Consider the following 13,484-nt stretch of genomic DNA (forward strand, 5'->3'; position numbering starts at 1 on the left):
GGGTGCCGGATTCTAGTCCCGGTTGCTCCTCTTCCAGTCCAGCTCTCTGCTATGGCCTGGGAGGGCAGTGGAGGATGGCCTAAGCACCCACATGGGAGACCAGGAGGAAGCACCTGGCTCCTGGCTTCGGACTGGCGCAGCGCCGGCCGTTTGGAGAGTAAACCAACAGAAGGAAAACCTTTCTCATTGTCTCTCTCACTCTCTATGACTCTGTCAAATAAAAAAAAAAAAAGGGAGGGGGATTTCCTAGTAGTAACACCAGCTCTAAGCCATCTTCTGAAGAGAGCCTCATAGGAGATCAGAGCCACCGCTCCACCCAGGAGCTTTCCTAATCAGAACCAGACGCATGCACTGGTGACTACAGGACATAAATGCAGAACAGATCCCACCAGCTGTTCCAGAGTTGAATACAAGGAAACTATTCTTTGGTTTTGAGCACTCGCTGTCCGTAAAATACTAGATTTAATATGAAAATTGGTCCCTGCCTTCAAATGGTTTAGAACCAAATTATGGGCTGCCTTAAGCCATCTGGCTAAAGAGTTTGGTTTCATCCTTTAGTTAGCAAGGCCTTGTGTGAAATCATGAAGTGTAGAGAGGTATTTTTGGAACATTGTGTGTTGTCATCATAGGAGTAAACTGCAGGGAAACTAGTTAGGAGAGTGTCATAGCGATGGCTATTCATTCTACACTGGCAGTGCCATATATCAGGCACCATTCCAGGCATGGCCTGAACCCTGGGTGGGAGAGAGCAGCCCACAGTCAGGCTTCCCATCTCTTTCCAGAGTTCCCCAAGCAATGAGATGTGTTGTCTCATTAATACATCCGTATCTGTGTGGTAGAAACCATATACCGTATGCATTCCTTGAGATTATTAGTCTAAGAATCCAAGCCAGTGGATGTTGCTTCATTAGATTCATCCTTACACGAAAAATATGCCACTGTTTTCTGACCTTTGTCATTCCAAGGGGTACAGTTAGAGGCTCAGTTTCAGTGCACAGGGATACTTGCGTGCAGGAACAATGAACACCTGCTTCCTCTAATAAACAAGGAGAGACTTGCACCTGAGCCCCATCCCTTTGGTCCCAGCAGGGGGCTGGGATCAAGACAGTAGTGATTCTTGAGTGGATCTACAGCAGCTAAAAACCTCTTGCCTTTGTTCATAGTGCAACAAGGATTTATTAAACCTGAACTATTGGGAATAAAGAGATGAGCTCCTGGACCATTTTCATCCCCAGACCCAGTGGGTAGTAATTTCAGGAGAGACCCTCGGAATGATGGGAACTGGGTGTAGTTGTATGGACTGATGCATCTCTCCCACTCTTCCTTTCTCTCCTCTTCACCCCTGAGCCTCAGGATATTAGCACCCAACCATTCAGGGCCTCAGGTTCGCAGAGGCCCTTGTTAAAATCAAGCTTGCAATGGGAGAAAAATAAAATTCCCAGAAATAGTTCTCAAAAGTAATGTTAACTAACAGCAAATAGAAAAATGTCCACACTTCTAGGGTCACAGTGGAATGGAGGAAGGGATAAACATTTTCTGAAGGACCTCATACCTTCCCAAGAGGCTGTGTGCTAGTTTCTTGTGTTTGTTTCTAGAAAGTATGTCCAGCCCTGAGAACTCTGTCCTTGATCTCATTGACCTTTCACACTCTGGGTTGTCTCATTTAACAGCTAAATTACTGAGAACTAGAAGCTATGTTTAAAAGCCGTGCTCTGTAAAGAGCTGGCTTGCTTTTTCCAGCTTGAATGTTCAGAGAGCATTGCCCAAAGAAAGGACGCCAGGGCCAGCACTGGTTGCTCCTGCTAGCCCAGTGCCATTCACGTCCGGGCTGACAGTGTTTTCTTTGCCAAGACACTTGTTTGAGAGATAGATTCACTGTGAAATGAGGGCCTCTGGTTTGTTCTCTATTTGCATTATGAATTGCATAGTGAAATATTTCCAGTATAGGAAAGTGAGACATATTGAATGCTCATGAAAATGTATGAGCTTTGCAGTCAGACATTAATCAAGTAATATTTGGCTCCTCTTTAGATGCTATTACTCACTGAGAATTTCCAGGGATTTTTTTTTTTTTCGGTAAAGACAAACAACATGGTCCTTATCAGGTGGGTGACAGAAGGGTAACTGTGTCCACTGTTTCTCAGTGTGTCCAGGCTTATTTTCGTGAGGCACATGGGTGGCGTCCTTGCAGTGGCCAACATCAGAGGCGGCGGCGAATACGGAGAGACGTGGCATAAAGGTAGGATGTTCACAGAAACCAGACGTTGTGCCAAGCCTTCCTTTTCAAATGAGCTGAAGGCGTGAAGAGCAGAGAAGCATTCTGAGGAGACAAATAAGGATATTTGCAGACACAGCGCAGGCACCACTCCCCCTTTAAAAACAACTCACTCTTCCCTTCACACACGGGGTGCGTTTTTCATAGCGATTGTTGAGAATTTTGTAGTGCTTACTCTGTCTCCTCGTAGCCGCATGGTGCTAACCTGTAACAAGGCTGTCTGGAAACAGAATGCAAAGCAGTCATTGTCTTTTAAGAGGAAACCATCTCTGAGCTCTCCTGCTCCCAGTGTGGGCAGCGTCTTGTTCCCACCCCTGCTGCTGTGACTCTAGTGTGTAGGTTCAGACACAAGGGCACACTCACTTTGGGGGGGGGGGGCAGTTTAGAGCCTTTCCACCTCTGGCCTCTGGCAGCATGGGTTCATACCCCAGATGGTCAGTGTCATGTGGGTTTTTTTTTTGTTTGGTTTTTTTTTTTTGGCTTTTTTATGTGTTTTATGTTCATCTTGATTTTAAAGCCCTGCCTCTTTGTTTCTTTACGTGCTGGGTGCCCAGGCTTTTAGTGTGACCGAAATTGAACTCATAGACTTGCGAGTGGTTTGAAGAAGACCTTCTTCCCTTGCCTGGGTGCTGTGTGCCTGAGGAGGAAGATGTGGCAAGCACCCCCCCTTGCAGTCCCCCACGCTCCCCTGTAACAGGGCTGCCAGGATGAAGGTGGCCACCAGTGCTTGGGGTTGGCCCATTCTGGCAGCCCCAGAGAGCACCCTCCGCTTGTTCTTTTACAAAACAACACGGGGATTTTCATAAACAACTGGGAGGTCTCAAGGTACAGGACAGGCCCAGGCCTGACCCCTGGACATCCAGTGGGCACTCCAAGGGCTGACATCAGACAGTAATCTACTCAAGCCCGAGCGAAGCTCTTATATTAACACATGATGACCTGCCATCACCAGGTCGCTGTCCCCAGACTTGATCAGTTAGTGTCACATTTGAAACTGCATACAGTTCATTGTATGATTTTGACTTCATAGGAGAGAGTTTTAATTATACCAAAACCAACTGTGAAGGTGGGATACTAAAAGATGACTGATAAAAGGAGATTAAATAATAACATTTTCCCGTGTTTGAATTACATCCCAAACAGCTGCCTTAAGTCTAGGCCCCTCAACTCACCTGATTTCCTGTTTAAATTGTATGCACTGTGCACACTCAAGCTGAGAGTGTGGATCCCCAGGCCCCTTCCTGAAAGAACCTTTGTAGTCAGCAGGTGCCCCCCAGCTGTGTTCTGCTGGGGAAGATGCCATGACCTGGATGGGCTCAGTTTTTCTAAAACCAACTCACTGTACAAAAGCCTGGAACAGCAAAGTGGAGCTTGATGAAGTCTAAAGGTTGACCATTTGAGTCAGAGACTTTCTTAAACTTCAGGATGGGAGAGGTGAACATTTGGCCTAGTGGTTAAGCTAGGCTGCCCGCGCAGCCCCTGGTTCCAACTTCCTGTTGAGGCAGCAGTGATGGCTCAAGTAGTTGGGTTCCTGCCTCCCACGTGGGAGATAGGGATTGTGTTCCAGGCTCCTGGCTTCAACCCAGCCGAGTGCAGCTGTTGCTGGCATTTATGGAGTGAACCAGTGGATGGAGCTCTGTTTGTCTTTCTCAAATTAAAAAAAAAATCAGACAGGGAAAGGACCCGAAATAGACCTTTCCCATTATAGCCTCATGTATGGAACACTGATGAATCTAAACTCTATTAATTGAGTTTAAAATTTAATGCTCTTTTAAAAATATAGTCACAGACCCAAATGATATTATTCCTGGAAACTAAGTAATCCTAGCTGTTCTAATTCACCAATAATTTCTTATTAAAACAAATGTTATTAATATTTTACTATGAAGCACTGCTTCATCTTTAATTGAATTTCAGCAGAAGCTGAAATATCTAATAGATCTGTGTCTGCTCTTTGTTCATTTCAGAGGCAGTCCTTTCAGACATCCATTCCTTTGAGGATATGCCTTTGGCTATCCCAAGCCCCTGTAACTGTTTTGGTTGGTTTAATGCATTGGAGTGACTTACCGAGGGGCAAGCCCAGGTTCCCCAGGGAGACGCTTGAGCTCTCTCTCTACCGCGGTGACCTGCAGTACCACCTCACCACCCTATTCCCGTTTGTGAAGTCAGTAGCCCAGGGCAAAGCTCGAGCATTTATTTCTTTTCTTCACTTACCCATTTCCAACCCCTGCAAAGAGGATTGGGTGAGCAGTGCAGCTGCGCAGAGCGCTTGCGTCTTGACGGGGAGGGCCCGCCCGTGCAGCCCCCGGCACCGGCTCTGGCTGCATTGAACGTGGAGCACTGGACACCACTGGAGGTCTTGTTTCTATTTTAAGTTCAGCTTCTCCAACATAGACTTTTTGATTATATGCTTTCACGCTTCTGTTCTTGTGCTTCTCTCACTGCACAGATCAGCTGTTCCTTTGGGGGCAAATGCCTTTCAAGTTCTAGGGGGTTTCTTCAAAAAAGCCCTGGATAGGGATTAGCAGTTGTAGTGCATAATAAAATGTGTATTTAAAGACATGCTTCAATGTAGTGTTAGCCCATTATTTTTAAGCAAATCAATAGTTGAAACTATGCCCTGTCATTATTTTGAACTCCTGTTAGTTAATTAACATAAAAATTGAGTTTAACCTGTCATTCACTTGGGCACATTGCAGGTGGTATCTTGGCCAACAAACAGAACTGCTTCGATGACTTCCAGTGTGCCGCGGAGTATCTGGTTAAGGAAGGTTACACGTCTCCCAAGAGGCTGACTATCAATGGAGGGTCAAATGGAGGCCTCCTAGTGGGTGAGAGCTGGCTTTTACTCGTTGTGCTCACTAGTTAACACCCCTGTGGTTTTCAGGTAGTCTGTCAGCAGCTGCAGTTTACCTGGGATTGGAACAGTGGTCCAGAGAAATACGTGGTTGGGCATCTGACAAACAACACGTAGACAGCTGAACCCATGTCATACTGACCACTTGTGACAGCACAAGATGCTGTCCCAGCACCTGCTCAGAGTTCTCCCCCTGCAATTGGATCCACAGGTTCTTGGGGTTCGGCAAGTGCAGGACTGAGCCGGACAACACCTCTGTGTTACTCAGAACTAGGGAGATGCAAGCATCACTCGACATTTGCATAGATGCCATGTGATACCAAATGCCATGGGTGCAGAGAAATGAGATAGTTGCCCACAGAGATGGACCCACAGTTTAACAGTGACAGCCTGTAAGGGTGGTTCCCACCCCCAAGCAAACAGCCTCTTAAGGCGGGTGCTGTTGTCATCCCCATTGCATAGAGGGTGACTTAGAGTACTTAGTAAAATTTTACTTTTTTTTTTCCTCAGTAGCACTTAACATTGAAATATCTATGGTGAGCCTGAATGTGGCTTGCTGAGTCCTATATCTTATGTTGTGAGGATGGGAGGGGCCACTGTAGAGGCACAGAACAGCATACACAGACTCAAAACACTCACTTGACAATTTTCAGGTTTTCCAGTCCACTGTTGGGAGGGAGGGATTGGAGGCCAGCCATTCACTTGTTCTTGTCTTTGAAACATGCTGAGTCATGGCAAAACCTCCACCTATTCTTACTCTTTGCCTTAAGAAAAATCCCTAGAGAAACAAAATGCAGATGTCCAAAATCATATAAATTTAGAAAGGGTACTGATATAATTATTAGTTATCAAGTAACAAATAGGTCCATTTATTCAACAAATATGTATTGAACACCAAGAAGTACCAGGCATTTTTCCAGATATTGGGCATACATATTGGTGAGTGAAATAGATGGAGTTTTTGAGTGAGAGGTCCCTGTCTATGGCCGGGTCCAGCGAGTGGCAGGGGTAGGTGTTGGGAGGCTTGCACAGATAGAGCCCCACAGCCAGCCTGGGACTCTGACTTCTCTCTTAACAGGATTGTGCTGGCTGCGATGTGAGACAGGAGGGAAGGAAGGGGAAGAGAAGCAGTACTCTCCAGTTACTGGGAGCCAGGGTGGGGCAGTGGAGGTAGTGAGAAGTGATCATCTTCTGGACATGTTTTGAATTGAAGCTCACAGATTACAATGTGAGGTGTAAGAAAAAGGCAAGAATCAATGATGAATCCAAGATTCAATGGCAAAGGATATGGAGAATCTCCCTTCTTTGAATAATGGGAAAACTGTGTTATGATATCCGTGTTCATCCAGGGACAGCTTTGTCTCTCTGGAAGCTTATATTCAGGAGTTTCCTTATGCCTGTTGAGATGGAATGGCCCTATCCATTTGCTGGAGTGCTTACTTTAGAAGTGCAGATTCCTACCCCTCCCACCCTCACAAACAGAACAAGATGTGCCAGTACTGGTCAGAGCTCTCAGCTGTGTTTCATTCCCTATTCTACCCTGGGCTGGTACTGAGATCCAGGACTGACCTGTGAAAGCAAGGGAGGGGACACAGATTCTTCAGAAATTCCGTGAGCATCCCAAGTAATGCTCCCCCAGGGAGACTCACCTTGGGGGATCAAAACCCCAGGGCTGGCCAGCGCCACGGCTCACTAGGCTAATCCTCCGCCTGCGGTACCGGCACACCAGGTTCTAGTCCCGGTCGGGGCACTGGATTCTGTCCCAGTTGCCCCTCTTCCAGGCCAGCTCTCTGCTGTGACCAGGGAGTGCAGTGGAGGATGGCCCCAGTGCTTGGGCCCTGCACCCCATGGGAGACCAGGAGAAGCACCTGGCTCCTGCCTTTGGATCAGCGCGATGTGCCGGCTGCAGCAGCCATTGGAGGGTGAACCAACGGCAAAAAGGCAGACCTTTCTCTCTGTCTCTCTCTCTCACTGTCCACTCTGCCTGTCAGAGAAAAAAAAAAAAAAAAAAACAGGGCTGATGCAGTCCCAGCCCAGCCCTTAGACATTTTGGATGTGGACATGGGGTGCAGTGGGCCAGCCTCTGGGCCACTGGGCAGGGGATATCTGATGGTTTCTTCCTGTGCCCTAAGGATAATGGCAAGCAGGGTCCTGAAGGCGTTTACGTGTAGTTTTGTTCTATTCTGATGCAGGATGATAGGATTCTCTTTCTGTCTTGGCATTTAGCTGCTTGTGCGAATCAGCGTCCTGACCTCTTTGGATGTGTTATTGCCCAAGTTGGAGTGATGGACATGCTGAAGTTCCATAAATACACCATCGGGCATGCCTGGACCACCGATTATGGGTGCTCAGAGAACAAGCAGCACTTCGAATGGCTTATCAAGTAAGGTTTGAATTCATCTGGATGTGCATACCTTGTTAATGGCTTGATATCAAATTGAACATAGTCAACAGGGTTAAAATTTGCCGCTTTGGCCTCTTCAGTGTCTTGTATTTGCATATAATTTACTCCAAAAGTTGGAGATGAGATAGGAAAACCTACCTGTCCTTCCTTGTTTTAATCCAGTCTTTAACAAAAACAGCAAACTACGTAGATTTCACAGGCAGCCTTCCAAGGATTGCTGTCCCCTTGCAGTCGGTCGGTCCTGCAGGTTCTGCCGGGACGGGCTCTGCAGATGAAATGCCTGCTTTCAGGCAGCTGCCCTTCAAACACTGAGGTTGTCCTGCATCATCCAACTGGTCCCAGGCCAATCCCAGAAACCCGTGATGCAGGGAACCTTTTCTGGGTGGAATTGGGGTGTAGCCACGAGGGCATTCGGGGAAGACAAGACCTCCAGAAGCCCCAATCAACATTTGGAGGGAGACGTGTTTTTCTCCCTGGTAAGCACCCAGACAGCCAACACCTTGATTTGGCCTTGAGAGGCCCAGAGCAGAGAACCATATTGCTGACTTTCAGAGTTGGGACATAAATTCTCAGCTGCTAAATTTGCCCTAATTTGTTAGTGCTGTAATCAAAAATGAATGCAAAAATGCATCATTTTGTGTGTTTTCCTTTTCTAAATTAAGAAATAAGGAACTTAGCTGTGCTTCCATATATTCCTCTTTTTAAATGTATTTTGTACTCTCAGTACAACTACATATTCATGAAAAAGTTCATGGGAAAACCAAAGATAAGTTTACTTTGGTGCAAAAAATACAAGGGGTCTTGAAAAGGTTTATGCATGGATTTCAAAACTTGTTCATCAAAATAAACTTATCATTTAGTTTTATTTTTCATAAACTTTTTGAAGTATGAGCTGCATTACTGAAATATCACAGGGCTCTTTTGTAACTCTCAGCTCCTTTGTGAATAATGAGGTAAACGATAGTCCTTTAACTTCTCTTTGTAGCTCTCTCGTTTCTGCCCATGTGTGGGAATAACCCTTGGACTAGCACAAGAGGCCCGTGTCCTCTTTCTTAGTGTTAGAATTCAAATTTTTATCAAAATTTCTAATTATTAATTTTTCTTTTTTTTTTCATTTCATGGCTAGCTTGCCACTTAGAAATTCAGTTAAAGTGGCAGCTATAAAAAAAAAAAAACTCAATACTTTCAAAACTACAGGGAATAAAAGTTCAGTCTGAAAGCTATCATTTTTTAATGCAAATAGCTTCATGGACACACTCTGGTAAAATGCATGAGGGGTACTTCAGAAAGTTTCTGAAAAATTCAAAGCTCAGTTTATTTTGGCAAAAATCCATGCATGGTTGTTTTTTTTTTTTCATAATATGCATTTTTCCATGAACTTTCTGCACCAAAATAAGACAGGGCATATGCATAGTTTGGATCATTTCAACAGGCCCGAATTTCTTTTCTTATGCACATAAACGACAAAGGTTCCCGGTAGTCCTCGCCATGAGCACTCAGGGACTAGTTAGCTGCCAGCTCCTTGCTAGTGGAGGTAAGATGGCCACCTGCCCGAGTGCCCGTGCCACACAGTCCTCCTGGCGTCTCCCCCGGAACAGCTCGGCTTTTGAGATCCAGCCTCACGACTGCACCTGTGCCTTTCAGGTATTCTCCGCTGCACAACGTGAGGTTACCTGAGGCAGAGGACGTTCAGTACCCATCCATGCTGCTCCTCACCGCCGACCACGATGACCGGGTGGTCCCCCTCCACTCCCTGAAGTTCATTGCCACCCTTCAGTACATCGTGGGCCGCAGCCAGAAGCAAAGCAACCCCCTGCTCATCCACGTGGACACCAAAGCGGGCCACGGGGCAGGGAAGCCCACGGCCAAAGTGATAGAAGAAGTCTCAGATATGTTCGCATTCATAGCACGGTGCCTGAACATTGACTGGATTCAGTAAATGGAATTTCCCGCTCCCTCCTGACGGCCACAGAAAACCTCAAGGGCTTTTACACCATTCAGACGGAGAAACCACTGGGCGTATGGCTTCCCCCTGTGAACACTGTTCCTGCACACAGACTACAGTGGGACAGAACTGCCATGGGAATTTTATCTTTTTCAGGCTTCTCCTTTTAAACAAGTCCTTGGTGTTTCTTTTTTCCACCCTATCTGGGCACATGTTTAAAAAAGCAAACAAAAGGCATGTTTGGATAAATAGCTAAATGGCAACAAACAACAGTGTGACTACAAGATTGCTGAATTAAGGGCCGTAGTCAGGCATCCTTCGTATTTAACAACTCAGTGAAATTTGCTTCTATAACCGTAACCTATATATCTTTAAATAAATGTGAGAACTCCTCTCATGAAGAGACTTCTTTGCAATACTGATACATGCTGTTTAAGAAGTGGGGGGGCAGGTATTTCTGGTTCCTTTGCATTGAGGGGGGCAACTCCAGAAATATAGTTTACTGTGGGGGTAAGATTTATGCAACACGTCAGTTTCCAAACAATTAAGTTAGAGAACATGAGCACTGACAAGAAGGTGTGTTCACCCTCCCAGCTCCCGTGTCTCTTGGTGGCGGGGCTGTCCGAGCACATGTCACTCAGGCAGCTGGGATCTGATCTGGCACTGTTTGGGTTTGGATGCCTCCTGTAAAAATTGCAAAGTTAAAGTTAACTCACCTCTCTGTCAGTATTAAATTGGTTACAAAGTATTCCTGGAAATCCGAGTACATTGGATTTGACACTAAGGGATCAGGTGAGTGAATCGTTCCAACAGATGCATTTGTCCAAGCTGATCTTCCGGCCAGGAATTCCTACATTTCCCAAACTGTTTCCCCACCATGGGCCACTTCCTGGAAATAGAAATAATCAATACATAAAAAAAGTTTGGCTTATTCTAGGCCATCACCCTCCCCAAGAAGCATTTAGAAGCTACACCATTCTTTAAAGCTCTGTCCATAAAAGCTTGCTTGCAATGTTCCTTTGGGGTATCGGCTTAGGAAATGCTAATCTAATTTATGAGACAAAAATGGTTTTCTTGGTCTTACTTTATCAGATATGATGAAAATAATTAACCATCTATTTTGTATAAAATATCCTTATATAAAGTAGCCTAAAAGATTACTTCATTATTCTAATCACTGGTACTTTTGCAAGTCCTCTTTTCCAAATTGTGCATGTCTGTGTTCCTCAGACACTCTCTCCACTCCTCAAGTTGTAGTTCAAAATCAGACACCATCTTCTGTGCATGACTACAAACCAAGCACAGTTGAAGTGTGGCCCCATGGTTTTGTTTTGCTCTTCTAGAATCCTGTTTTCTAATGCTGTTAAAGTACTGTACATAATGCAGCTGGCAATGCACACTGATTCACTGAGACCCCCTGGAGAACAAGTCTACACTGGTAGCCAGTGCATGCCAAGACACTGATGACCTCACCCTCAGACGAGTGCTGCCACCAGCTAACTGCCATGGTACTTCTTAGTAGTGTGGCCAAAAACTGTTTAGTTTAAAAATTAAACAAAACAGTAAAATTCAGCTGCACAGTTAAGCCAAAGGCAGCCTGTTCCTCAGACTAAGGGCCATTGTGGGTACAGAATACTGAGTTGTACCCACTTGGTCTGGAGCATTTTCAAGCTTGCACAGCCAGCCAGTCTTTCCCACTGAGGTCTCCTCCTCAACAGCAGAGAGTAGAAGTACAGCGTAGAACCCTTGATCTCCAGGAGAGTCAGCCAGGCCTGCATGCAAATCCCAACTCGGCAGTTCAGTAACCGGTGAGGATGAGGAATAAAGGAGTAGACTGCTACATGCCCAGCATATAGTTGGCCTCCGATTCTAAGCTCTCTTCCAACCATTTCTGACCTAGATTTTAGCAGGACAACTGATCCCACCAACACATCTCTTAAATGTTAAGCACTGGGAGCAAGAATTGAGCTCTCAGGAAATCTCTGTGTGACGCCACCTGTCCTGTGTGCTCTGCCCTTCAGTTCTGTCGTTCTTTGGTCTGTGGAGCTTTGCGGGGAATGAGCACATTACACAGGTGGTCCAACTGTCTCCTGCCAGGACCTTGCTGAACACACCACAGAACCCTTGTTAGCTTTGTAAAATAAAATCACAAGTAGGCCATTTAATGTGTACATACCTAGGATGTTGCAAAACCTTGCAGTTAATCATGTTTCTTGAACACTGCACCAAGGTTCCAGCCGCTATACACAAATGGTGCTACCAGTGTGAACAGGTTTACTTTCAGCTCAGGGAGCCTGTGGCCAGTCTCGTCATGTTTGGCAGGCACCTTGCCAACCTCAGCAGGTCCCCAGGGCAAACCACCATAGGTAATGCCCAGAAGGAGTCGCAAGACTCAAAAGATGGGTTAAGGATGGGCTGGAAAGAAGCAGAGATCAGATTGTCAGAAGTGTAAAGCCAATGGTGTTAGACATGAGGCGGATGAATGAGGAACACGGAGCCACACTCTGCACCCATTCCTAGTCCAGGGGCTAGAGATGCAGAAAGATCCCTGCGCTTATCCAGTTGACACTCTGAGAAGGCAACAGATGATGACACCTTGTCTTGCTCAGCATGCACCCTGTGCCACCTTGTTCTGCACTGTGTCACCTCTGAAGTTGCCAATATTTCATTTGGCAAAGGCTCAAGTTTCCCTAGCCACGAAGTGGGCAGCCAGGGTAGTAACGTAGCAGCCCCTGGTCACTGCACTCTGTCATGGTCAGGATGTCTGTTGTCTACCCAAAATTTATATGCGAGAGCCTCAAAAAGTTCATGGAAATTAAAGCCTAACCTCCTGGCTAAGTGATGGTGTTAGCAAGCGGGTCTTCAGGAGCTTAGGTCATGGCAGCAGAACCCTCATGAATGGCATGAATGCCCTCCTAAGACACGTCTAATATAGAGCCCTCTTCCCTTCCACCAGGTAAGGCCACAGCAAGATGATCTCATCTATGAGCCAGTGCCTTCATCTTGGACTTGCCAGCTTCCAGACTTGAAGAAATAAACTTCTGTTGTTTATAAGCCACCTGCTTTATGATATTTTGTTATAGGAGTTCCAACAGGCTAAGATGCTTAACCGCTAATCTGTTAGCAAGATAAACAAAACGTTAATTCAGGAATAAGCAACAGCTGGGAAGAGCCATTGAACAGTCTGTGAAAAGGAATGCTACCATAGCCACGTAGATCAAAGAGCACCACCTCCAGGAAGCTACACTTGAACCAAGAATGAGGGATAGACAGTGGGCAAAGAGGGTGGGAATCAGGCCATTGGAGGAAAAGCAAGAAGCCTGGTTGGGGGAGCCAGGAGAACAAGTAGGGGAGAGCAGTGGTCCAGCCCAAGTGAAACCACCATGGGGGGACCCTACTCACAGCCACATGGAGGACTGACTCTAGGATGCCTGGGATAGAGCAGGAAGGTATTTAAAAAGAAGGTGCTCATAGCGCCTTGAAGGGAGTTTGGGGCTTGGGGTAGTAGGAACCTGCACATGACACATCTGTGTCACTGATGAACCTCAAGGATGTGCCATGTGAAAGGAGCCAGACACAGATACACATATCAAAGATGATTCCATTTTTTTAGGATGTCCAGAAAAGGCAATTCATTAAAGACAACATAGATCAGTGGGTGCATGGCGCTGGAGGTGGAAATACAGACTAAATGGAAGAAAGGATCTTCCCAGGCTGATGGAAATAGTCTAGATGATGGTGATGGTTATCCAACCTGATCAGTTTACAAAAATGTCATCGAATTGTACACTTGAAATGGGCGAGTCTCATGGTATGTGAGTTATGCCTCAATAAAGTTGTCAAAATAAAACTGGAGTGAAATAAAGAGAAAAAGGAACCCAGAATCTCACTGAGTGCCATCCAGGAAGAGGGATACAAGTGGGCAAGGCAGGTGACAGAGGGCTGAGATGAAAGCTTGCGCATCAAGCTGGGGCAAGGGAGCGGAGGGCTGTTTTCCACTGCA

The 13,484-nt window shown here is 46.0% G+C and overlaps 1 protein-coding gene and 1 long non-coding RNA gene across 5 annotated transcripts in view; one reads left to right on the top strand and one right to left on the bottom strand.

Annotated features, from left to right (window-relative positions):
- Window positions 1-9,884, top strand: part of PREP (prolyl endopeptidase) — a 127,993-nt gene extending 118,109 nt beyond the window's left edge. For all 4 annotated transcript variants that reach the window (XM_089332808.1, XM_017345303.4, XM_089332810.1 and 1 more), the window contains exons 12-15: window positions 2,145-2,239; window positions 4,975-5,106; window positions 7,359-7,515; window positions 9,181-9,884. In XM_089332808.1, coding sequence (XP_089188934.1) covers window positions 2,145-2,239; window positions 4,975-5,106; window positions 7,359-7,515; window positions 9,181-9,475 — 679 coding nt within the window. In that variant the 3' untranslated portion in view covers window positions 9,476-9,884. The remainder of the gene's footprint in view (window positions 1-2,144; window positions 2,240-4,974; window positions 5,107-7,358; window positions 7,516-9,180) is intronic.
- The window catches only part of LOC103349858 (uncharacterized), a 118,923-nt gene continuing 106,591 nt past the window's right edge, over window positions 1,153-13,484 (bottom strand). The window contains exons 3-8 of the long non-coding RNA XR_016233504.1: window positions 11,658-11,896; window positions 10,198-10,370; window positions 7,675-7,801; window positions 5,772-5,910; window positions 4,490-4,785; window positions 1,153-2,320 (exon numbers count right to left, since the gene is read on the bottom strand). This is a non-coding gene — a long non-coding RNA (uncharacterized LOC103349858). The remainder of the gene's footprint in view (window positions 2,321-4,489; window positions 4,786-5,771; window positions 5,911-7,674; window positions 7,802-10,197; window positions 10,371-11,657; window positions 11,897-13,484) is intronic.

The sequence above is a fragment of the Oryctolagus cuniculus genome, chromosome 5 (assembly GCF_051225735.1).
Source record: "Oryctolagus cuniculus isolate XC-2025 breed Fujian yellow rabbit chromosome 5, ASM5122573v1, whole genome shotgun sequence".
Lineage (NCBI taxonomy): Eukaryota > Metazoa > Chordata > Mammalia > Lagomorpha > Leporidae > Oryctolagus > Oryctolagus cuniculus.